The following is a 26,556-nucleotide window of genomic DNA, read 5'->3' on the forward strand; positions in this document are numbered from 1 at the left end:
CTCTGCTGCTCCCAGCGGCGGCGCGCGGGGCGGCTGCTCTCTGCCTGTAGCTCCGTGATTGGGTGTGGGCTCTGATGGTCCCACCCCCGGGGCGTGAGCGGGGACTTGGTGTCCTGCCGCAGCGCGGCCGCGCCGCAGGTGTCCCGCCGCCCCATGGCCCTCAGCAGCGAGCGCTTCAGGGCCCTTCTGGGGAGAACCGTTAAAGTCACCTTAAAAGGCAGTGTCTTCCAGGGGGTGCTGGAGGACGTGAACCTCGACCTGAGCCTCCTCCTGCGGAAAGGTCGGGGCCCGCCGCGGCGGCGGGCGGGTCTGTGCCCGGCCAGCCCTCCTAGCGCCCTTTGCCGCCCTGGCGGGGGTGACGGGGAGAGGGAGGGGAACAGGCGAGCCCGGCGCCGTCTGCCTGGCGGCGAAGGGCGCTGGGGCAGGGACGCCCGGCCCCCCGGCGGGCAGTGTGCGGCCCGAGGCGTGGGGAGCCTCGACCGCACCGCGGAGCGCCCGTGGATGCTGCCCGGGAGCCGAAACGGGCACTGGGATGAACAAAACGTGCACTTAACAGTAGGGGTTACTAGCACCTCAGCCGTTAGGTGTGTCCCACTCGCTACACAGTCACCTGATGGAAACCCTCTTCTGCTGAGTGAAGGAGCTGTCGTGGAAAATAACCCATTTCTTCATTTTCTTTTTTCTTAATTATTAGTACTGCCCGGTCCTATGGTCTTGCTTTGTTCGGCAAATGATAAGCTTTTACCCCAAACAGTATGACTTCATGTGCGTCTGTATTTTTTTCTCCTCCCTCATTTCAGTAAAGACGTTGGAAACTGGTAGAAGCACTTCAGGAGTAAAGATGGGGTTTGGCCATGAAATAGTCAATGGTGAGGCTTTTCTTACTGCATTTTGGGGCACAGGGGTCACACGCACTCTTAGTTCAGTGTTTTAAATCCATTTTTTCTTCACTCTGCTGAACTGTTCAGTTGCACATCTTTCTTCTAAAATCAGTATAAATAAGAATGTATAAATCACACAAATTTGTTCTCCAATTGTCTGTCAGTGGAATAATAATCATTCCCGCCTTTGTGAAGGTCTTGTGACTGTACTTCGTTAAAGCTTATTAGTAAAATAATGAGTGAAGTCCAGTAAGACCACTAATGAAAGCAACCACTCTGAAGGTAATCAATTGAGATAAGCGTGCCCCCTGTTTACATCCTAAAGGCAAGTTACATTCGTTGTGTGTGTTCTTATATGTGCAAGACTTCCACTAATGGACTGTGTTGGGAAATAAAATTCCTTGAAGTTCTAGTTAACTTGTTTGCGTTTTTTTTTAATTGCAAAGGCCTCTATCAAATGGTCTTTCAGTGATTCACTAGTGGCAAGAGTATGTGATTATTTAAGAAAAACATTTCTAGTGTATAAGGCTCCTGTGTGTTTCTGTTGGCATCTGCTTTGCTTTGGGGACAAGGAGCAAAGTACTGAAGGGGGCATAGCTAGAATGCAGCTACTGAACTTGTAAGTGATGAACTGACTCCATTCTGCCTTTTTTCTTGTACCTGCTTTATTGTATATGTAATAGTCTGTAAAGTAATTACTTGTGGTTCCATAATGACTTTGGTTTTGGTGGAATGCTAAGCCATTAGTCTTGTTTAAATGCTAGAGTTCTGAAATACACCTTATCTAGGCTACTGATGTAAGTTGTTTTATATGGATTTGTTTACTAGAATGAATTTAAAATTATTTAAACTATACTTTGAGTTCAGGGTTTTGTTTTTTTTTTTAATGTATGGCCATGTCCTGTGATGGTTAGTATCGGTTATGGTTCTCCTTTTTTGGGGATATAAAGAGTGCCAAAAAATTACTTGTCAGCACTAGAGTATAAATCGTTTGTTTCTATTGCAGTGGAATTGCTGGATGAACCAGATTCAGGGAAGGGCACAGCAATGCTCTCTGAGTACGTTGAAATGTTTCCTTCCTTTCATGGTAGGAGAAGGGGTGGGATGTGCTTGCTAGGGGAGCCACTACTTACATTTAGTATAATACTGATGTTCAGACTCAGCTGTGACAAGTCTGTATTTCTCTGTTCTAAAGAGGTGAACAAGGTGGTGAGTGGAAGACCTGCACTGTGTAGAAGATTCTTTCAAGTTCCACAGAGCTTGTTACCTGCAGACATGCGCTTTGCCTGCAGATATGTTCACAACATCAGAAGGAAACTCGTCTACTTTCCAGAATGTTTATCCTGTAGCTGTCGTCAACTGTAAAAGTGGCTGAGCAGCACAACTGGTCTTTTGGAGAAATCAAAGTGCTCCAGCCGGTCAGCATTTCTCTTTGTGATTTTTTTAATCTTATACTTACTCCTGAAATGTATGCGGCATGATAGATAAGTTAAAGCCCACTAAGTCTACTGCTCTTTGGTTCTGTGTTGGCTGTCACGTGCTTGCATGGATTTGGTTGTGTGGTTCCTGCTGTGTACCTATACACAGGTACAGATCCAAATGTGATCAGCTCGTTCTGTTCTGGCAGAGCACTGAAAAGAGCGCAAGGCCTGTATAGGCTAAAGGAAGGTCAGCTGCATTTACCTGGGTAGTGGGGGAGAAAATGAGCAAGGGTTGGTGTGATTTGAGAGAGCTTTTACAAATTTTTCTTACTATCTTTTAATTTACTATTATTTTAGAGTTCAGAAGATTGTCCTTGTGTTGTCACAGATGCATATTATGAACATTTGCATCTTACCTAAAGAGAAGGGAGAATCTTGTAGAAGAACCCTTCTTCACCTGTTCATTAGCCATTGTTAAGCAAGTGTTAAAAACATATTAAAATCTGGCTTAAATTTTGTTTGCCCCCCCCCCCCCCCCCCCGATTACTTAGCTATTTGTGATCTGTGGTGTCACTGTCTGTTAGTTTTGTCCTTATTACAATCTCTTTCCTTCTCTGGACAAGACTGGGGAATTAGGGGCCTTTTTTTTTTTTAATGGATGCAATTTTTTAAACCAAAACCTTTTTGTTTCTTTTATGCATCTGAACAACAAAAAGTAATGCTGCAACTCACTTTTAAACATCCAGTTTTTCTGTCAGAAACAGAATTTTGGATCATTCTCTAGACTGTACGCGTCTGAAGCAGACAGTTCAGGAGTCTGTTTGGGTGTGTTCAGGCAGTATAGAGAGAGGAACTGAACAGCTGAACCAGAAAAGTAGAGTGATTACACAGTTCAAATACAGACCTTGTGCAAAGTTCATTCACGTGGAGGAAGTGTCTACTGTTTAATTTTTTTCTTCCTTTTAGAGAAGGAAGAAGAGAATGTGGAGTACACAGTTGTTGATTGTTTCCAGCAGAAATTTGGCCCAGCAGTAAGTACTAATGAAAGCTCTTACACAGTGTGTATGACTTCTAAGCCTTATCCCTTCTAATTGTCAGTAGGTCCATTAGGTGGCAGGACTGTGAGCGCTGCTTCTTGACATCTTACACTGGAAATTGCTTTTGCAGAGCATAGTGAAATTTGAGTAACAGGTAGTAAATGGTTTCTTTAAGTCAAGGAGAAATGGTATCTCTGGTGGCATCACAATATATTTAAAGTGTGCATATATGCAGGGAAAGAGTGCAGTGCACGTGAGTTTGCAGTGGTTGGATGTGAATTTGCATCTGTGTGTGTTGGTTGCTGTTTTCAGACTCTGTATCAGCAGTAACTGAGGTGAATATTACTGTTTAGTGAACAGTTATTTTGTTTGGGAAGGGAACGTGTCTTGGTTTGAAAGACAGGTGTCTGCGGAGGAAGGCAGGAGCCTCCCTTGAAATGGAAAGTGCAACCCCCTTCCATCCAAATTATTATAATTTTGAAATTAACGGGCCTTCAGGCAAAGATATGGGGAATAGGAATAACAGTTCTTTAGTACTGTATATATATATATATAAAACACAAGGCAGGGAAAATAACCCATTTCTTCATTTTCCCACTGGTTTACACTGACAGAGTCAGGAATACAACCTGACACCCTGTTAGGGTGGCAGTAGCAGTCCGATAAGATGGTGGCTGCAGTCCTCCTGAAGCGATGGATGTAGTTCTCTTGAAGCAGCGATCTTGTAAAAGGGTCTGGTCTTCCTCCGAAGGTCCAGTGGTAGGTAGGTAGCTCTTGCCCTCTGGAACTCCAGTGGGGGGAAAAACTCCTCTGGGAATCCAGTGGAAGAAGGCTGCTAGGGTGTTTGAAATCTCAGTTTTTATTTGGCATGGACTGCTTGGCTCCTTCCCCCCGGGCGGAGCATCTCACCATGGGATGGGGAGTCGTGAGGCAGTTCCTTGATGGGCCATTAACAGGAGATAGTCCAGGAGGGAGTTATCGATGGGTCAGGCGATAAGGCATTGTTGTGCCCATTAACAGAAGATAGTCCAGAGGGGGGAGGCAGGGAGCACCGCCCCACCTGGTCTCAACAGCTCCTGAAGATGGTAATAGAATACTTTTTTTTTTTTCTTTTGGCACATTTTACACTGTAACCTAGGACAGAACGACATAAGGATTTGTTGGCATTTGGAGAGGGAATTGATTGTGTTGTAGGTGTTTGGAACTCCACATGTGCCTGGACCTTTTTCCTTTAAATCGTGTATAACAACATAAGCGTACTTGGTAGAAAGGCTTTGTTTCAGAACTCAGAGACAATGATAGATTTATTATTAAATTTAATAGCATTTTTTAGATGCTGAATTAAACCAGCACTACTATAGGTCCTCCGTGCCATTTTGTCTTGCAGTAACATCAGTTAGCATTTGGGCTCTTACTGTGGTAAATCTATTGCACATACAGAGGAAAAAGCTCTTCCCCAGAGGAAGAGATTTCCCTGCTTACAGAGGAATCCAACCGTTGCTTGAAAAAGAAGCTGGCTTTTTTTATTTCTGTTTATGCCTTCTACTCGTGTTACATGTGCACTACAGATTGCCTTATCTTAACTGTCTGAAAACTTTTTCTGTCAGTGAAAGTAACAGGTTTTTCTTTTATACGTTAGAAAATGAATTCTGCTTTTTATCTGAAAGGAACACTTTCTTTATGTGATCATAAGGAAGTTCCTAAAACCTACTTAGCAGAATTTCTTGGGAGGAGATCAGGGGAGTCTGTATTCTTTAGTTAATCATAATCTCTGCTAAACCTGTCATTGATGTTTCTAGTTGTGGAATTTCCAGCTGTCTGTCTGTAACTGGACTGCTACTGTGTCTGTTTCTCTTGGATCACGATATACCTGAGATTCATCGTGGTTTTGATCTGTGTTTACCTTTTTAAATGTAGATCGTGACCGGAAAAATTGCAGTTTGCTATTTGTCCCTCTGCCTTATCATTCTCTGGCACTACTTATTTTATCCCTATTTTTTTCATTAGGTGCTGCACCTAAAACAGCAGTGTGTTGTCAGTTTAGCAGGAGAAGGTGTTAATTTATGTCGTCATGGAAAACTCTCATGGCTTGAGGTAAGAGTCAGATATTTCCCAAAATGTGCCACTGAACGGAGGCATAACTGCAAAGCATTTGGGGATTAGCCTGTGTTTGACTCGCATAACTGTTTTGGTAAGGGATATGATATTCTTCAAGACAGATCAGGTATTTCATAAAAAGACCTGTTATGGAAAAAATTATGCCATTATAAGGCAATGTGACAATTACTAAACTTGTATGTAGTATATGCATTTGTATATAACAATGTAGTATATTTGGTTTGCCATCTTCATATACTTGTATACAGGTAGAGGAAAAACTGCAAGACCTAATCAATGCCAATATAATTGGAGGAGTAAAATCCATCTGAATATGATACAGTAGCTTAATTAGCTGTGATATTATCAACATCTGAAAAGGAAGGGAGAGAAATGAAAACAGCTTAATATGTTAGCTCAAAATTGTCTTAGTTTATTTTTAAATAGGTTTAAAACTGAGTATGTTTATCCCAAGCAAAAACTTGTGTGGGAGTTCATGCTTCAAACTTAACGCATTTATGCAGAAGTAAATGTCCACAAAATGTTTGCTTTAGTATGGCTAAATTGCTTTCAAATAACAGCTTTTGTTAAACCATTATGAATTTGAACATAGGCAAAACCTAAATTTTATATCCTGTTCAAAATGCTAGGATGGAAAATTATGTCCTTTATTTCTTTGGTAGTGGTCTTTGACAATGAAAGGAATGTCATGGGCACATGAATTTTGTTGGAAGTGGTTCTTTAAAAATGTCACCAAAATAGGTGTAGGAAATTATTTTAAGTGCAGTGCATAGGGTTTGCTCTTGATATGTCTCAAAATGTTGTATTTAAACTGTGTATAGTAGACTACTGGGTCGTTCTTTCTGATTATTGTGAGAGTCTCTGAGCATCTCGAAAAAAACAAGACTTGTTTACGAATTAGCATTAAGGAAACTGAACGTACTCTCCCCAACATAAGCCTGTACGTAGGAGTTTATGGCTTGTGGGCAACAGTGCACTCTCACCTACTTTCAAATCCTTTGTTCTTCTGTCCTTCACTCATTTTCTCTGCAACTGAATTTGTTGTAGATAGCAACAAAGAGCTGAATTTTTCTATTTGATATCTTCCTTCTGGGACCTCAGGCTTTCAAAAATGCATTACAAATGGTGCTGGAAGATAAAAACATCTTGAAGGTAAGGGTACAGGGTGTGTGAGGACATCTGTGGTGGCAGAGGTCATATACACATGTAATGATCTACCTGCACCAAAAAAGTTGCAGCGGGACACAAGATTGGCTGACAGCTCTTTCTTGCTTCAGGTCATGCATGACTGCCGCTGGAACTCAGACTGCCCCTTTCACCAGTACAGTGTCCTTCTCTTCAGTGTCTTTGATACGCAGGTACCCTTCAAATATTCTGGTTGGGAACAAAAGAGAAAGTTCAGCCTTATTCAGGGCATTCTCTCAGACAAGGTTTAACATTACTAGAACGTGACACTTACTGAACCATGTAAATGTAGTGGTTTTGTTCTAGCTAAAAAGAAACAGCAGGCAAGGCTGATTAGTGTTACTTAGAGTCTTGTGTAGACCCATTTTAAAAGGTAGTTAATATCTAATATTAGCAGCAAGGTTAATGTGGGAGGGGTTTTTTAAGATGTATTTACTGGTCTTGATCAAACTTTGCACAACCTGAGGCTACTGTGACTTAAACAGGAGCCAGGTTGGCTTGTGCTTTATATTCTTTGTTATTCTTTCTGCCCCTTTAACAAGTGTAGAAACAGATTCAGGCTACAGGTATCCAGCACTGGGAAGCACCTACTAATAAAAGTAGTGGTAGAAGCGAGAGAACAAGCCAGGTTACCATAAAAATCTGTTTCTGTTGGTGCTGGCCCTAGTAGTTGTGGTAGTTAAAGTTGTGTGACTAATGGGAGAATTAGAGCCTTTCAAGAGAGAAGAAAATAACATGATGGCTATGATCTTTGGATAACATATCCATGCCCATTATGATACTTATGTATGACTTGTCCTTGCCAATATTCTGACTTTTCACGTCATAGATATGACTGCCTGTAGTAACTCATCAAAACCCTAATCTGGGCTGTGTCATAAACTTTAAACTCTCAGTCCCTTTCTCATTTTGTTTGTCCCTTCGCCCCTAAAAATTATGTTACTCCATTACAGGTCAAATATCAGTATCAGTGTTAAGGCTTGACTGCATGAAAAAGGTAGGGGTGAAAATTCCCACCAGTACTCCCAACTGTACTGGCTAGAATATGTAAGTGATACAGTGGAAATAACTAACTAGAACTATCCACCCTAGGGTCTGAGGTACACAGAATTGCACTCATTGTTCTATAGTCTTGATATGAGCTGACATGCTTGCTTCTCTTGCACTGATAGATCTCTAGGCTTAGATTCAATTACTCTGATTCCTTGGCCTGAATCCCGCTTCTAACATAAGTAGGCTAGTGAAGTAGTCTGGTTTTGGCTACTTGGCAGTGTACCTGATATTGTGGAATTAAGCTGTCTTGTCTTCCGCTCAGTACTGCTGAAGCAAACAACTGGGAGATACCTCTAAGCAAACTCTCATAGAAGCATTTTGTGAAGCATTTCTCAGAGACAGCTTCCCAGTGTTGTTAAAATTGGAACAGGCTGTGTGCACAAGTGAGGCTCTGCTTAAAAAACGCAGGAATGGAATGAAGAACTCTGGTTTAGATGGGATCTTGCCTGCATAATTTGAAAAGTGATTTTTATACCTGCTTTTGACCAGTTGTTGCAACTGTTTATTACTTGCAATAAGTAACCTGATATAATTAAGACAACATGTAGAGGGTGGTAGTGAAAGGTTTCTGATGTTCACTGTCTTCTCCATTGATGTTCTTCTAGTTCTTAAGCATCACCTGTGGAAGTAACTTTTAATGATAATGTTTGCAGAAGTCCGATACTGCTATTTCACATTTGACTGCCTTGGTGGGGGTCTTTGTGTCCCTGTTGGGCTATAGCAGCCTAAACAGCTGCATAGTGAGCGGGCAACTGGCTGTTGTCCATGCTTACATCCCTTACATTGCCTTCTGGGACACTTCTATGCTGCATCATGAGGCTAGAGCATTCTCACACTCTGAAGTCCCTGCCTGTTGTAAAATGTTGTTGGTTGCATATCTGTGTGCTACCAAAAGATATAATACAGTTCTTTCTAGAGGTGTGTGCTGAAAGAATAAAGGAAATTTGGCAGCTTGAGACTTTCTGTAAGCCAGAGGTCTGTGCAAGGTTTAATCATAGAATGTACAAGTGAAGAAGTCACTGTTACTGCCTGGTTCTGCAGATCAGTGCACATACACTACTCTTTAGTGTGTTGTAGTTTTTCTGCCCTTGAATCCAAGCATGTGATGACTTTGGACAAAGATTTTCACAGTGAAAGCTAAAACATTGTTTTCATTGTGGGCAAGTTTATTCTATAACCTTGTTCATTCAGGTTAGGCTTTTTATGAATATTGATCACAAAGATGCTTTCATTTTTGTTTAAATATTTAAGTCTCTTCTCTCCTTGATTGGAAAGCATTGAAATTTTTTAACTAGAAACTCTCTCTGTAACCATGTGGAAGACTGGAATATATTTCCATAGATTTGAACATCATCTTTGTTTTGACTTTGAGTGAAAGTAACTGATTGCTTGAGAAGGTCTTTCCTGAGGATCCTTTTCATCTGTGTTTGGCCACTGAGAGTGAACAGGCAGAGAAAGTTTTAGTGATCAGAACTACAATACAAAGGACATGATGGAAACTTCTTTACGTGGCGATTTGGGCTTATAATTACGTGAAGGTCAGCTTTACCTGCATCTTCACCATTTTCTTCTCTTCACTGAACTCAGCAGTTTGAATTGTTGCAGTTCCTTTCTCCAGGTATGTTTCCTGGCACTTTTCAGCTGGCGATTGTAGACTTTTTTGGACTGCACCAATGTAGTCAGCCTAACAAAAGTATAGGCACTTCTAAATTCTTTGTCCTACCACAAAGCATAGAAGGTCTGACATTTCTTTCCTTAGTCCAAGATTGCTTGTTCTACTTGTGGTGCTCTAATGTTTTGCATTTTCTTCGTAATACCTTCATACAATCTTTTATTCCTTGGAAATTCAGTAAATGGATTGGCTTAGCACTTTCTTCTAGTAGGCTTAGCAAATGAGACAGCTTTAGTCATTAATAAATCCTGCCAGCTTGTTTGCCTTTGCTGTTGGACAGGAAGAGATTTATTTTTTTTTCCCCAAAGACTTAATAGATAAGTTAGGAATGGGGTTTGGTCTTGGAATTTACCCTCACTATAAGAGGTGAGAAGAGGTCAATTACAATTCTGTGGTCACTGTTGCAGGGGCTGAGCTGGTGCTGCCAAGCACTATGTGGTCTGGTCTAGGTAGCACATGAGCAGGGTGTGGTAGAACAGCTGGAACAGTGACTTCAGATGTAACCCTTGCAGTAGAACGGGGCTGGCCTGTAAGCTCATGGTTTTGTTGGTGGGATTGTGAATGCTTCTTTTGAGTTGGCTCAAGATTTCCCAGGAGAGTGTAGTAAGGAGAAAAGGGCTATGCGAGGTCAGTGGGGATTTCAGGGGACCAGCATGGAATCTGGGCCTTTGAGTAGCAGCGGAAGTCTGAAGAGTAGGTTGTAATGACAGATAGCTCAGTCTCAGATTTTGAGTGTGCACGCAGGCTTATAAAAATGCATTTTCCCTTTCCATTTCCCCGGTGAGTGGACTGTCTTCCAGGCTTCCCTTTTCCATTTCCATTGTCTTCTCTCTGCACCTGTTGAAATAGTCCCACTCATCTTTGTGTTCCCTGGTTAGGGACAAGTTAAGGCTGTTCCTGCTCTTCCTGCAAAAGGGTGGAAGGGATGAAACCAAGATGAAAAACAAGCAAGCACCATGCCATGCAGTCACTGCTGGAGGCTGTTGACTGCTTCCGTTCTGGCTGTGTGTGCTGTCAAAGATGGGTCTTACTGACAAAATCAGGTTTTAGGCTAAAGATTTTTGACAACTTACATATTCTTTCATCATGTTTTCCTTACATTGCATCACAATTTCAGGTTTTAGATAAAAGGCAAAACTGTTAAGTATCCTGGGGAAGTATCACTCTGTTTATTTCTTCTGATACTGCTCCTAACCGCCTGCTGTCTGGAAACAAGAGTACTGGGCTAGAAGAAGCCTTAGGCTAATACAACGTATGTAAGTTATTCTTAAAACTCAGTTTGCCCTTTTATGTAACTTAACAGCTTTAAGGAGTCAGATTACTAGCTCTGCAACTGCATGCAGTCAAAATGAGGATTAATTTGTTTGTAGCCTACTTTACTTCTAATATGCATCCTCACTGTCAAACCTCCACATTCTTTGCCTTGGGTTAACGAACACTAGTCATGGCATATTGATCCCTTCCATCATAGGTTGCTGATGCTCTGCAGTTCTCAATGGCAACAGGAGGCTTCCTTCCGCACCACGTCCGCATGTTACAGGAGTGTTTGATGCAGCACTCGAAGATACCTTCCAAATGGGATGCCGTGATGAAGTGCAGGCAGCAGATGGCTTCAGTGAGTGATTCAGTGAAGCACTTTCTGAAAACTCAATTGTGAGCTGTGCTTTGTCCATCTGAGAGGTTTCTATCATTTTTTTTTTTAAGAGAATGACACTATGCAGTGGTCAAGTTGCGGTAGTTGAGGACATTTTGTAACACTGACTTGGGAGACAGATGGAAGCTTTAGTTGGCGTCAGTGCTTATGCTGGTATTTCCTAATAGCTTGTTTGAAATTGAGGTTTTGAAGAACCACAAAGCTTGTGTAATAGAGGATATATATAACTTGGGTAAAAAATGTTCCGGATATCTCAAGATATTTGACTGACTCTGAAACCTAGTTCCAACAGAACAAGTTGGTTAAAATGAATCCTGAGTCAAGTAAGGAAAGAGGAAACTTTTATTGCCAGTTCTATTAGAATGAAAAAGTGAGAGTAACGATTTTTTTCTTGCTTGTGCAGTTCGGCAGCATTTGCCAAATCATTATTCTCTATTGTCCTTGGTTTTGTTAATCTTTCAGATAGGGACAAGCAAAGGAAAAATTAATGGGCCAGGAGCTCCTAAGATAGAAAATCTCCCTGGTGCAGCTTTGAACCATTCCCATGCATCCTGTCACTGGATCCCAAGGAGAAGAGCTCAGCACCTCCCTCTCCCTGTCTCCTCCTCAGGAAGCTGCAGAGAGCAATGAGGTTGCCCTTCAGCCTCCTTTACTCCAAACTAGACAAGCCCGAAGTCCTCAGCTGCTCCTCACAGGACATTCCTTCCAGCCCTTTCACCAGCTTTGTGCTCTCCTCTGGATGCAGTCAAGGACCTTCACATCCTTCTTAAATTGTGGGGGCCAGAACTACACACAGTGCTCAAGGTGAGGCTGCACCAACGCTGGATACAGCGGGATAATCACCTCTCGGCTGGCTGTTTGTCCTGTGTTTGATGCACCCCAGGATGGGGTTTGCCCTCTTGCCTGCCAGGGCACACTGCTGACTCCTACTGAGCCTGCTGCTGACCAGTCCCCCAGATCCTTTGCTGCAGGGCTGTTCTCCAGCTGCTCCTCTCCCAGTTTATACTTATGCTTGGCACTGCTCCACCCTAGGTGCGGAATCTGGCATTTCACCTTGTTAAATTTCATCCCATTAATCACAGCCCAATGCTCCAATCTGTCCAGATCCCTCTGCAAGGCCTCTTGTCCATCAAGAGAGTCAACAGGACCTCCCAGTTTGGTATCATCAGCAAACTTGCCAATGGTGCGTTCAAGTCCTGCATCCAGATCGTTGATAAATGTATTGAAGAGCACTGGCCCTAGGACTGAGCCCTGAGGAACACCACTGGTGACCAGTCACCAGCCCAATTGAGCCCCGTTCACTACAACCCTTTCACCTCTGTCCTTCAGCCAGTTCTTCACCCAGGGCACTGTGAACCCACCCATACTATGGCTGGACAACTGGTCCAGAAGGATGCTGTGAGGGACGGTATCAAAAGCCTTACTAAAATCCAGGAAAACTGCATCTACCACCCTCCCTTCATCCACTAGGTGGGTGACCTTATCATAAAAGTCTATCTAATTAGTTAAACAAATAGTATATAAATATGCTAGTGCCAGTTGTGGCATCTTTTTGCTGGTTTTTTAATCACCTGACCTTGCTTTTTTGGGGCAGGGTGGGGGGAAGACTTCCAAAGAAACTGTTAAATATGGGAACTAGATACTTAATGAGACCTCACTATATAGGCAGGATTTCTTTACTGAATAGGAACAGCCTCTTTCCTACCAGAGTGATTTTTTTCCCTTCATACTGATCTTGTAACTTCCTGAGTACATCTGTATGTTTTTGCACTGCCTGTTTGCACACTTAAAATCTTTCTCAAAAACCTGGATTGAATGTTACTTGATATTTCTGTAATAGCTACTCAGTGAAGCCTCTAATTTGAACACAGCTTTATTTTTTACTGTAAGTTTTGGAATTCTAATAAGTGTCTCTCAAAATTTAAATTTAGAGAATTCTCTGGTGGATCTAAGCCAAATGACAATACACCTGCCTTAGTTTACCAGACCAAATCCTCATATTGGTCTGAAGACTAAAAGTTGACAATGTGTAATATGTATGTAGTAAGTATACCAGTGTAAGCCACAGTGTAGTGACAGTGTTGCTCAGGGTATCATGGTCATGCTGCTTAACTGGGGTTTATGTTCATGTTCTTCTGGTTCCAGTTGTGATGGCTGAAGATGTTACTATCCTCAGCTGCTTCCCTGGCTCCCTTGATGGGAGGATTTTTTTTCCCTTTACATCTTTCAGCTCAGCCTTTAAGAATGCAACCTAGCTTCAGAGATGGGTCAGAGAGAACCTAGCATTAAATGCTGGAATAGCTGTGTATTGGTTTTTGGTTTGTTTGGGTTGTTTGGTTTTTTTTTTTTTTGAAGAAGCAATCTCTCCTCCCAAACTCCCTCTTCTCTAACATCTACAGGCTTGTACACAGATGGCCTTAGAAGCTGCATGCATTCAGTGGCACTGAAAATAGAGATCATCATTGGGAGATAAGTTGTGAATGTCAGAAGAATGTGATTAAAAGCTTTTGATAAAATTTTTGCTACTTAAATAACTGTTTTCATTTGCATTGAGATACACAGGAGAATCCTGACATATGGTTCTTGAGACCCTTCCCAGCTTCTCTGCTTAAAGCACTGGCTCTGAAGGCAGTGTACCTTCTGCTGCTCTGCTCATCTCTAATGGATAACTTGATTCTGACCTAACAGCTGTAATACATGGTTATTTAAGTGCTTATCGGACCAGGTCTGGAGATCGCCTTGGAAGCACAAAGGTAGGTATGCCTTTGCTTGTTTCTCTGATTAGTGATTAGATCTAAGGCTCTGATGGATAAACTCTGGAGGACCTAGCTACAGCAGCTTCCTTTTCTGCACCTGTACACCCTACTTTGTGCTACATACCTTGTTACCTGTGTGTAGGGGCAGAAGCGATGGTTTCTGTATCTTCCTAGCTGCATTTCATGTTAATCCATTAGCAGCAATCCAGCTCAAGTTAGTATTGCGGATGGTGAGCTGCAGCTGTTAAGGCATGGGCACAGGCACAGGCACATGTGCCTTCTGTTCACTCTCGTCTGAGAATGAGAACCTCTGGGCTCCATAGCAGCTGTGTATGTGTGAGGGCATGAAGAGGGACAGGCAGTTGTGAAGTTGCCAGAGTTGTTTTGTTTTGTTAAGAGCATTTGGTCCCCAAATACTGTTCTGGTTTTCTTATATTCTGTCATCTTTACTGATGAGCTGTTTTGCATATACTGGCTGTTTCTGAGTAATATCGTCTCTTGTTGGCCAAAGATTTTTTTTTCTGTAAAAGCATCTTTGAGTTATCTTGTCTTCCTAATTTATTCTCGCCTGTGTTATCTTAAAAAAAAAAAAATTCCAGTCAAGTAACACTTTTCCTTTTATGTTACGTAGAACCATCAGTATTGCATGCCCAGATACTTTGGTGTGGCTCTTGAATGGTGGACACTTCTGTAATTGCTTGTTATTTTTTAAAGCAGGGGAGGAAATGAGGTTTTTGGTTAAGGAGCGTGCTTCCTGCACTAATAGAAAGAACAGGTCCATGTAAACCAAACAAGCAGTGGTATTGGTGTGGTCTTCTCCATGAAGTAATCTTAGGAAGGCTTGCTTGCAACAACTATGTAAGGTATTAGTGGTATTAAATTTGTGTTAAAAATTAATGGTCAAACATCCTCATTTATCACAAAGAGACTGAACTTAACATGATTAAATCCTGTTACTGACCCATTCTTGCAGTTGTAAATGTCTTGAAGTATTTATTAGGAAGAGAGAATGCAAGTCTATCTTCATGCAAGAAATTGTCATCTTTGCCCTGGTTTAACAAAGCACTCAAGCACAGACTTGAATCCTTTGGGAATTACTTATGGGCTCAGAGCAGTAAATCCCACTATTGAGGATTTAGGAGGAGATTAGTTTAGATAACCACAAGAGGTCATAGTTGCTTCAGAGATGGAAGAGAAGAGGTCATATCTGAAAACCTTTTCTTTTTAGAGGACAGATGCCAAAAAAACAAGGTTGTTCATAGTTCATGGAAAAAATTAGCTTGCCATCTGAATTTCCAGTGTGAAATGCATGCAAAAGTAGGCATGACACAAGAGAAAAGAACAGTGTTAAAGGGAAAAGAGTACAAATTGATAAACATTGGGTTGGTTGTAGAATTTTAAGTGGTACTCAGGTTGCTGAAGCCAATCCTTTTGTAAATCCATTTATTCCATAAGATGAGCCAAGGAATTAATCTGATCCTGAGCATTTCAAATGCCGTTTTGAAGATCTATTTAATATCACATCTGATAATCATACTTCCTGCAGTTGCTTTAGAAATCTTGTAGTATGGATAGTAAAAGTAGCCATTTTTACCATCATTTCACTCTTAATAATTTTCTGTTGTTTCTGTATCTTGCAAGAAGATCATACAAATGAAAGTTACTTCTACTTTATTTATAATATGCCTGCAATGCATATTTAAACTCCAAATATGGAGTTTGGTTTAGTTAAATCTGGTCTGTTACTTCAGTTTCTTCACTGAAAACAAAGTTAACTTTAAGGGAATCCTTTGCAAGTTGCTGAGTTCAACTAAATCTGTTTTAAGAAAAAAAAAAAGAAGCTTGCTTTTTGCAACTTCTAGGTTTTCTGGCTAAATCTGTATTAATTCCTTGAATCAAAAAGCCTTTATTTAGATCTGATTCTCAGAATGAAGCAGAAGTCAAGGTACTTACCCCTCCGCCGTTTATTCTAGTGCTTTTTGATGGATATTTAGAAGTTATCCATCACTAAGGTCTGTCTTACGCCTTCTGTGCACTTTCTGGCGCTACAGTTGGAAGTTACCTGGAAAATGTTTTCACTGGACTATTTACACTGACCAGTTACAATTTACACTTGTGCTCCACCTTGGACCCTTGGTGATGAGCAGCCTGGTACAAGGAGCTTGACTTCATCCTGGAGCCAGTCTCCCAACAGCTGCAACACTGGAGTCCCTTTACTTGATGACTGTGTTCTCCAGACATGATCTGGTGCAGTTCCAACACTACTTCAGCAGAAATAATGGATCTTCTTGGATTCTGAAGTAAATACCCAGGCCAGGGAAACATTTTTGAAACCTGAAATATGTTATCTGCTATGCTTTCTGCATGCTGGAGAACTGGAAGAGAGGCCTCTGTTGCTGATGCAGGACTGTAGCAAAGCCAAAGACAATAAATGCTCCAGGGCCATAAAGATAATCTTGCACTGCTTCAGCTTCTAGATTAGAAGGTGGACATAATTCCGGAGTGAACAGGAACCATTTGTGGTACATCAAGTCTTTACTTGAAAGTTGTGGGAGTGAAAGGCACTAGGCAAGAGAGTCTCCAAGTTACCATGGCCTCTGTGATTTACAGGGACCTGGAGAAGATGACCAGATCTGGAAGCTTCCAACTCTCCAGTCAAGAAAGTCTCTTCTGGGCTCTTCTCTGTTGTTTTAGTTCTTGGATTGTGCTCTCTGAACAGAACTACCAGGTCTTCACCCTTTTGACAAAAGGAAAGTTAGTTATGTAGACATTCCTCCTGTTGTGCCTTTGGGCTACAAAGGTGTTCTGAGTACATCTGAACAGAGCAGTGCTTCCCTGGCCTGCTCTTGTTTCCTCTGATCTTTTTAAGTGACATCATGTCACACAAAAAAGTGCTTTTTTTCCTTCTTCCATTGACCCAAACTTATGACACTCCCATGTAAACTATGCTTGCAAAGCAAGTACACAGATACAGACACAGTTTCAATCGTGAGACTTCATTAAAAATGAAGTACTGAAGCTGGATGGAATACCCAGCCACATTCCTTCCCATCTCTAGCTGTCACATGTTGAATCTCAGCTCCTGGATCAGGGTTTACAACATTGAACTTCATCTTGCACTAGCGTGGTAGCATCCTCCTAATCCTGCCTGGGTCACTGCCACATCCAGAAATTCAGAATGTCTATGGATTTTGTGTGTAGTAACACTGTTAGGATACACTTGGTGAAAAAGATGCTTTAGCTTTCCAGTCTGAGGTTGCCTGTGAATTAAATAATGCTAATGACCAATAATGTTGAATAATGACCACTGGGGCAGTTACCTCCTCTCTCCTCCTCTTGTTGAATCAGGGCGTTCAGCCTCTGGGAGCAGATCTGGACCAGACCTTTTTTTTTTCTCCTCTTGGAAATAGCAGCAAGGAAAAACGAATATGCATAACCATGTGTCTTGGTTTGAAGGACAGGTGTCTGCTGAGGAAGGCAGGAGCCTCCCTTGAAATTGAAAATGCAACCCCCTTCCCTCCAAATTATTATTATTTTGAAATTAATGGGCCTTCAGGCAAAGATGTGGGGAATAGGAATAACAATTCTTTACTACTGTATATAGATAGATAGATAGATAGATACATACATACATACATATATAGATATAAAACACAAGGCAGGAAAAAAAAAAACAGCCCACTGGTTTACACTGACAGAGTCAGGAATACAACCTGACACCCTGTTAGGGTGGCAGTAGCAGTCCAATAAGATGGTGGCTGCAGTCCTCCTGAAGCGATGGATGTAGTTCTCTTGAAGCAGCGATCTTGTAAAAGGGTCTGGTCTTCCTCCGAAGGTCCAGTGGTAGGTAGGTAGCTCTTGCTCTCTGGAACTCCAGTGGAGGGAAAACTCCTCTGGGAATCCAGTGGAAGAAGGCTGCTAGGGTGTTCGAGATCTCAGTTTTTATTTGGCATGGACTGCTTGGCTCCTTCCCCCCGGGGCGGAGCATCTCACCATGGGATGGGGAGTCGTGAGGCAGTTCCTTGATGGGCCATTAACAGGAGATAGTCCAGGAGGGAGTTATCGATGGGTCAGGCGATAAGGCATTGTTGTGCCCATCAACAGGAGATAGTCCAGAGGGGGGGAGGCAGGGAGCACCGCCCCACCTGGTCTCAACAGCTCCTGAAGATGGTAATAGAATACTTTTTTTTTTTCTTTTGGCACATTTTACGCTGTAACCTAGGACACCATGGAGTCAAAGCCAAGCCTGTTCACTTGCCCTTATGGATCACTGCATCCACTGAGAGTTGAGGAAAGACGAGTATGAATAAGGCTGATGGATGTAATTGTCACCACCTTTCCTTGCGCTCTGTATGCCCAGTCTCTGCAGTCACTTTTCCACATGCATCTCTTGTTCCTCAGTGAAAAATTTCTGTGTGCTCTAATAGGCCCCTTTTAGTGGCAGAATACAAGAATCACTTTCTGGCACAGCTCCTACTAGGGTCAGATCATCCTTGTGGGCTTTGACATATCCAGGAGTGCCTGACTTCAGACGTGTAGTTGCATGTACCTGTGTCTAATTTTCCGTTGTTTCTTGAACATACATGACGGGTAGGGGTTTTGTTTTTTCCGGCTTATTTTGACAGAAGCTTGTACTTTCCTTTTACTTAAGACAAGTTTTTATAAATAATTTGATAGGAACAAAGTCCTATGTTGTCAAAGGCCATGGATAAGCGGGTAGAAATGAAGATTAATGTCAGTTTATTGCTTTCACAGCAGTAAACTGGTAAGAGCAGAGCAAGCAGCAGCTACGTATTTTGTGCAAATAGTATGTTTGAGTCTTTGACTTGGCTGTCATAATTCTTGTGAGCAATTGCAGTAGTCACTGGTGGTAGTCCTGGTTTCACCTCAGGTTTCAGCCATCTTTTCTTCCCCTGCATCTTTCTGATGCTTTGCTGGAAATGGCAAAGAAACAGAGTCCTTATGGTCAGCCAGTGGGCAGCCCTTCCAGCAAGACTTCAACCTTGCTCCTGGGCAGCCAAACACATTCTTTTGTCATTGGATAGTTGTTTCGGCAGTAGCAGAAGTACTGAGGAGCTGGCCCATGAGCTGGTACGCCAGGTGGGAGATGTGATAGGTAGAGACACGGACAATTTAAAGTGTCAAAATCCAATGCGAATTTTATTATATTAGCAAGCGAACAAGAGCAAAGGCAGCGCTGGGCGGCCGGGGAGTCTGCGCTCCGCCAACGGCTCGCAACTTCCCGCCTCGTGTAAGCACATTATATACAGTCTCATTTCCTGCATTCGTGATGTCGCAATCAGGTCGATACTCTGCACACGTTCCTTCTGTTGCTGGGGGTCTTTCTCTGCCTCCTGGTGATCGTAAGGATGAAGGCTGAAGGTCTTCCTCGTTGCCCTGTGGGTGGACTTATGCAAGAATGTGACTACTCAACCCCCTCAGCTACGGGTCCTGTTGACTTATGCAAGAATGTCCTTCGGTTGGGCTATCAAGCCTTGCGGGCACATAAACCTTCCATCCATACCTTCCCATACAGGTTTAATGAACAAAGCACAATATGTTACTTATTACAATGCATCCTAGCAGTTGCTAGCAACAGTAAAGTATTGCCGGTGGTCTGCAGCAGCCAAAAATCATAACGCAACACTCTTGTTGATGTAGTACTGAAAGAAAAGAATGAAGAGGAAAATGGAGGAAAAAGAAAAAATGAAAGGAAATAAAAAGAAAGTCATCTCATTGATCCTGACAGTTTTGGAAATGTATATGTTGACACTTTCTGTGGTTTCTTGTGTCACTACCTGCAAGTAGCAGTTGAGTCTTCCAAATAGTGGACACTGCCTCCTAAGCAACTGACTTTTTACCCACAAACCAGATGCAGAACAGTAACCTCTGATCCCCAGCGCTTCACTGTCAAAACCCTCAGCTTCCCTCTTGAGCATCTTTCTCAAATGGATAACCTTCCTTACCACTGGGGGGGAGAACGCAACGCAAACTTCCCCTCATGAAGGTCTCTGCAGTTTCCTCCATTTTCAGCATAAATGTCCACCAAGAGTCATTGTTCTTTTTGTCGATGCAGACATCAAGTAAACTGGGTTTCTGTGCCTCTGCAGCTCTGTCCCTAGAAAAGAGCTAGTAAAGGAGCTGTGTGTGCTAAATTTCTAACTCTCCTTCTAGATTCATATTGTGTGTTCTTAGGTTTTTGGAAATGCAACTGCATTCTGATGTTTAGGACATAAATTCAAAGAAGCAAACACAGCCTGGGAACTCATCAGTGAAGGAAAGCAAATGTTTTCCTAGAAGTGCAGTGCTTTCGTCTTGAAGCAGTGACAGTTCACAAGCAGAGCTCTGGTACCACAGGGGAGTCGCACGCCCCTATGCAGCAGAGCTGATTTCCCAGTGCACTTAAGGTAAAACTGCAGTAGATAAGGTGCAGTGCAGTGTAGTATATAATGCCAGATAACGTGTTCATGACATGTGATGGCATAAACTGTCTTCTCTATCTAAATATAATTCCATGCCTGAGCCAGAAGATTTCCTGATTGGCAGTTGGGTTGGGATTGCACACAATGCATATTAATATTTACATACAGCCTGAATTTTCATGCAATTTAGCTTTAAGTGGTTTAGGGCATGGATTACCTCTCAGGGTAGGATGCTGTAACAGTTAGGAAGCTGGATGTACGTTCTTCTGGTTAAACAAACCTGAAGGTGGGGTGTTTTCAAGTGCGCGCTTACTCTGCTTTTTTCTGTAATCCTGTCTGAATTATTTAGCTTTCCTCTGGATCTTCTAGAGGCAGGTTTTGTGAGGCATGGCTTCCCTTTACAAATGCTGTGGTAACTTTTCCGGTGCATGACATCTGTATATCCACTCATTCTGTTGTTAGTGTTTCTACTAGTACGCTCATACAGACATCTGACTTAGCAGCATGTTGTTCTGGTATCTTTCCTGGGACCTTCTATAAACATTCACCATCTTCCAGTCCTGGGGTATTAAGGCAGGTTTTAAGCAAGGTACTATAGGTCCTAGTTCAGCTTTTTCATCTTAGGCTGCTCAGGAATTTTGGGTGAAATCCACTTTGCTGTTTGTATTTCAGGTATTGGTCTTAAGTACTTATCAGGCAATCTGTAACAGATTCTGGGTACATAATGGATGTTTTTGGTAGGGGAATTCCGCTTTTTTTTTCATGTTAAATGTAGAAGAGAAGAAAAAAATTTTGTGTGTTTTACCATGCTGCTTTAGTATTCTGGTCATCACTTGGCCCTGCAGCATGGTTGACATTTTGTGCTCCTCTCATGTTCACAGAAACTTTTGTATTTGTTGCGTTATATTTTTGTTAAATATAGATAAATTATTCTAGCCTGCCCTTTGTTTTTTCTGTAACTCTGTCCTTACTATTTTCTTCACTTGGATGTGGCTTTGCTTTCCGAGGAATGCTTACTTCATAGTGATATGGGAAAGTAGAAAATATCTGAAAATATTCTTTTTGAAATATGTAATATGCTTTAGTCTCTGCAAGATTAGCTAGCTAGCCTTGTCTTTGGTAAACAAGAGTGTAACCCCCTGCCCTTGGCAGGGCTTAAGTAGGGTCTTGATCACTCAAAGGCCTGCTTCATTAGGTAAGATGGTGATGGGGGAGGAATTGTCTTTGTGGAACAGACCGTGACCACGGAGGGGGATGTTGCCTTGCGCTGTGGTCGCGGGGGAAGACACTGCCCAGCTGTGGCTGAACTGCGCACTCTGGAGGGTGGGTTCAAAAGGACAATCATGATGAAGACTATCGAGGAACTCTTACTTCCTCCTCAAGACCACCAAAAGACCCCCGAAGGGGAAGACTGCGCCTGCGCAAGGGGGAGGAGATCTAATTTACATCCGAAGCGGGACAGAGTGATAAATATATAAGTTTTGTTGCTTTAAATAGGACACAATTACCGCAGCTCGGGGTGCAAGCATCCTTAGGGTACCTGACCCTTGCTGCACCCAGCGCTGCAGAGCTGTAATAAACATACCTGCTTCACAATCAACTTGGATTGCGGAGTTCTTTCGCAGATCAGTAGTCTCCCTTCCTTTAACCTGTAGTCCTGCCAATTTCCTTTCACTCTTTCTGTGATCTTGTGCTGTTAGATAATGTTTACTCTATGCAGCTTGTATGTTGCCTTGAAGTTGTCTCCGTGCTACCTGCTAGGACTGAATTTGTTTGACTGTCTCTTACTATTTTTTATCAAGCTTGCTTATTTGTGTAATTCCCCTTTTTACAGCTGAACACAACTGTGGGTATTTTTGTTGACCCTACAAAGATAGTGAGCATTGCAGTCCTTGTTAAGGAGCAGATCCTTAAATGTAGGATTTTGGTCCATGTCCCGTGCATTGCTCCGGACCAAATCAAGAAGTGTGATGAAGCGAAGTTTTCTACTTTTGTATGAATTTTGGTTTTGCTAACATTGAATATTAACCCCCTCCTGTGAGCGTCTGGAGTGCCTGGGAGGTCAAAAGCCTCGGAACCAGTAAACAGTGAACTGAAACCTGGATCAAAGCCTGTAAGATGAAAACAATGCCCTATAAAATTGAAGGCAAGAAAAGGGTTGGAACCTCTAATACTCCCATTCTACCTGTAAAGAAAACACATGCGAATGAGTATCACCTGGTACAAGATCTGAGGGCTATTAACAAAATAAGTCTGGACACCCACCCTACTGCTGCAAACCCGAATATACTGTTAATGACTGTTAAAGATACTGATCAGTGGTTCACAGTACTGGATTTAAAAGATGCCGCCTTTTGCATTCCTCTGGAAAAGGAGAGTCAGGAATTATTTGCTTTTGAATGGGAAAACCCCACAATGGGAAGACAGACTCAATTCCGCTGGACTGTACTCCCTCAGGGTTTTAAAAACAGCCTGACTATTTTTGGAAATCAGCTTGTGACAGAACTAGGGGGGTGGAAAGAAAACAATGCATCTGTGACTTTATTGCAATATGTGGTGAAATACGCTTTTGGTGTAGTTTCCATTTTGCTTATGGAGCAACATAGAAAGAAAGAGGTTTACTAACAGCCCAAGGCAAATATGGGCAACTGATTGGAAGACTTTATTAGAGGCTGTACAGTTACTGAAGCAAGTGCCTATAATGCGTTGTAAAGCCCACCAATTTGGAAAACAGGTGGCAGAAGAGGAAGTGCTGAGTTTGTGGCCGGAAATGTATAATAAATTAGAACAGGCCCCAAAATATTCTGAAAAGGATGATCAGCTGGCAAAGGTGACACAAGCTGGAAAGAATAAGGAGTGTGGTGGATAACTTCTGACCAAACAGTAGTACTTCCAGAAGCAGTAGGGAGAGAATTATTAGAGAAACCCCATGCAGAAACACACTGGAGGGGAATAGAAACATTGACAAAAACTTTTGCTATTGATGTGGGAATGACTGTCATTGCAGAAAGCATAGTAAACAAATGTGAGAGATGTCAAAAGAAAAATCCCTAGAATAGACCAAACAAAAATAAAAAGAGGAAGTACTCCAGCGGATTACTGCCAAACTGACTTTTCAGAACATCCTGGGCAGGATGGATACTGGTACCTTTTGGTATTAGTCAATACCTTTTCAGGTTGGCCAGAAGCCTTCCCTTGTTGCACCAATCCAGGCAGAGAGGAAGTGAGGATTTTATTAACAGAAATAATACCTCGATTAGGCATACCAATAGGAATGTCATCAGATAGGGGTCCTCATTTTGTGGCTAATGTAATAAAATCATTAGCTAATGGAATGGGGATTAAATGGGATTTATATACCCCGTAGAGACCTCAGTCAAGTGGGCAGGTAGAAAGAATGAATCAAACTATAAAAAGGCAGGTGAGTAAAATTTCTCAAGAAACACAACTAAAATGGCCAGATGCATTACCTTTGGCTCCGTTAAGAATAAGAATAACTGTTAGATCTGGGGATAAGATTAGTCCCTTTGAAATACTGCATGGAAGACTTTACTAAACTCTGCAGTCTCAAGGAATGGGGAGTGAACACATTTTAGGGAGACATGCTACAAAAGAATACATAATGTCTTTGGGAAAAGTTCTTTTCTCCCTTAACAGGTACTTTCATCAGAGGATACCAGTGGGATTGGACTGTCCAGTCCATCCCTTTCAGCCAGGAGACTGGGTATATTTGAAAAGCTGGAGTGATGAATAGACTGGTCCTGACTGACTAGCTGGTTACCAGATCTTTCATGGGTAAAGCAATTGGTTGTAATTTTGATAATATTTTTAATAACTATTGCATGTTTGATCACTCAAATATTACCACTGTTACGATCTTCTTGTAAAAGAAGCGAATATTATAACTATCCACTTTAAGTGTAAGGAAGGGTGGTCACAGACTGGATGGTTGATAATAAGAGTGATAATCATTGTCATCTTAGTTGTAATCATTGGGAATGAGACTTACGAGAACGTATGCGTTCTAATAAGTCTCAAAGGGGGGAAATGATGAAGTGTTCTACTTTTGTATGAATTTTGGTTTAGCTAACATTTGAATTAGGGGTTGTGAAACTATGTGAAACTCTGGGTTGTGAAACTCTGCACAGCCCATTTGCTGATGAAAGAGTAATGTACTGAAACCGCAGGAACCCAGGAACATCAGGAGCTGCCTCAAAGCTATACATACCAGACAGACATCAAGGAGACAAAGCTATCTACACATGCCAGATGTTAAGGAGACGCCTAGCAAACATCTACACAACTGATTATTACAAGAGGTTGCAACAGAGAAGGGGCCGTGGCTTGTGCTCAAGAAGGAGGATTCAAGTAGAGGATATCGTGAGGAAGGCTACGGACAACCACTAGTACCCTCAAGAGACCACCGAACTATTTAGTTCTGCTTGATAGATCATGTGCAAGTGGGAGGGAACCTATGTAAAACAATTCTGGGAAATCACTAGAATAACACCGCCTTTTCAGGGAAAGATGATGAATGTGGAATGAGAAAGGTCTGTAAAGGCTGTAACTACGCAACCAAAAACCACACTCACCTTTGCAAAACGATTCGCTTGTGTGGCCAGCACTGCAGTAAAGAACACCTTGCTTTCTGATCCCTACAGATTGGTCTTGGAGGGTTATTGAGCCGATATTTTGGTAACAAGTGTATCTCCTTTCTCGTGCTTCCTAAGCAGCTGTTTCATTGATTTGTTAACATGTTGGCTTTTTCCACATAAGTTTTTTTTTACCCATGGGATATAATACCATGGTTTTAAATGAAAAGCTGGGAAAGTTGCCTCTGCAGTGGCTCCTGCAAGCAAATATGAACTGGTTATGCCTCTTTGGGGGTTTACAACAACTTTCAGAGTGGAAAAGGTTTCTCAGGAGACATCTAAAACCCGTATGTGAAGTATTACTGAATTCTTGAAGATCTTCATAATAAAGGAAAAAACAATAAATGCAAGTCTAATATTTTTCCCTTTGGGTTGCCTTTAAAAGAAAGGGGGGGGAGGGGCGGGGCTTTTTTTCCCCTGAGCTATCATTTGTGTAAGCAGTTGACATGTTCCACAGATCTAATGGATTGTGGTTGTTCTGTTCCACGGGCTAATTACAGAGGGAGCTCTTACCTGGTACTAAGAACTGCAGAGCATATGTATGCATATGTACTGATTTGATTTCTTTTCTGTTTCTTTTCTGTTTACCTTATCAGCCCACTTGCATGGAGCTGCCACAGGAGCTGTGTCAACTGGCAGACATCCAGAAGCTGAGAAGGGAGAAAGCAATAAAAGACTACAGAATGAATGAGGATGGTTTTTGATGAGAGCAACCATGGAATTAAGAGAAAGAAACAATCCACAGAAGGATGGAAACCACAGAGATGACAGGGATTGCTTTCCCACAGATAAGGTGGTGTCTCAAATTACATCCTTCTACGATCAGGATGTACATTGTCCAGAAAAGCTTGAAAATCAAAATCAAGTGGTAAATCTGTGGAATAACCCTAAACCAACCTCAAGCTGGCTGTAGGAATCTAACTTCTGATACAGGTGACTTGATGAGCTTAGACTGGGTGCTTGAAAACATCCACATGAAAAAAGGGGCCATTCCTCATGCAGAAGCGTCAAACAAAAGGTCCTTTCTTTACAATGATAGGCAAACCCCTTGTTGAATGGAAATAATGTTGGTCTGTCTTTCAAGGGAAATTCCTTCTGTGTCTGACTGTTCCTCGAGGTCTATTTTTGCGATTAATTTTTTTCAATAGCTATTTTTGCTTTTAAAGCAGTGACTTTTCTTTTCCTTGCATTGTTCTCAGACCAATGTCTTAAATTGTATTGGTTCTTTTGTCACCTATTGCAGGTATGTAAAACTCCCATGCAATCCAGATATGTAAACAGGGGAGCTAGAAGATGCCTGTTCATTGAGATTAGGAAGGGTTTGCTTGGAAAAATTAAAAAAAAACACCTGACCAACCTGTGTGGGCTTGGTTTATATACAGATAAGTCTCTTGGCATAGCTATTAACAGTCTTTCATAAGAGAGTGAGAAATATCACACCCCAGTGAACTGGCCAAACTGGCAAAGAGGTGTGCTAATAAAAAGGACTTTTCTGCCAAGTCAGAGTTATTTTAGGCTGTGAAGCTTCCTGCTAAAAGTTGTGCGCCATCATTTTTTGTCAGCACTGCGGTATCAAACTCGTGTAGGTAAGGCTGTAACACTAACATGGTGGGGATACAGACGAGTGTGTATAAAGGCGTGGAGCAGTTAAATTAGTTTAAAAGATGTTATAGCATTCCCCCCACGCAAAATAAGGTATCAAGGC

General features: G+C 42.0%; 1 protein-coding gene across 1 annotated transcript; it reads left to right on the forward strand.

Moving 5' to 3' along the window:
• Positions 1 to 153: 153 nt before the first annotated feature.
• On the forward strand, positions 154 to 25,555 carry EXD1 (exonuclease 3'-5' domain containing 1). The gene is given in 10 exon segments (XM_086462992.1): positions 154 to 280; positions 801 to 869; positions 3,269 to 3,333; positions 5,347 to 5,433; positions 6,505 to 6,609; positions 6,735 to 6,815; positions 10,839 to 10,982; positions 13,584 to 13,692; positions 13,695 to 13,774; positions 25,448 to 25,555. Coding segments are annotated over 10 exon segments (975 nt in total).
• Positions 25,556 to 26,556: the final 1,001 nt, after the last annotated feature.

Source organism: Leptosomus discolor, chromosome 3 (genome assembly GCF_034619465.1).
Source record: "Leptosomus discolor isolate bLepDis1 chromosome 3, bLepDis1.hap2, whole genome shotgun sequence".
NCBI lineage: Eukaryota > Metazoa > Chordata > Aves > Leptosomiformes > Leptosomidae > Leptosomus > Leptosomus discolor.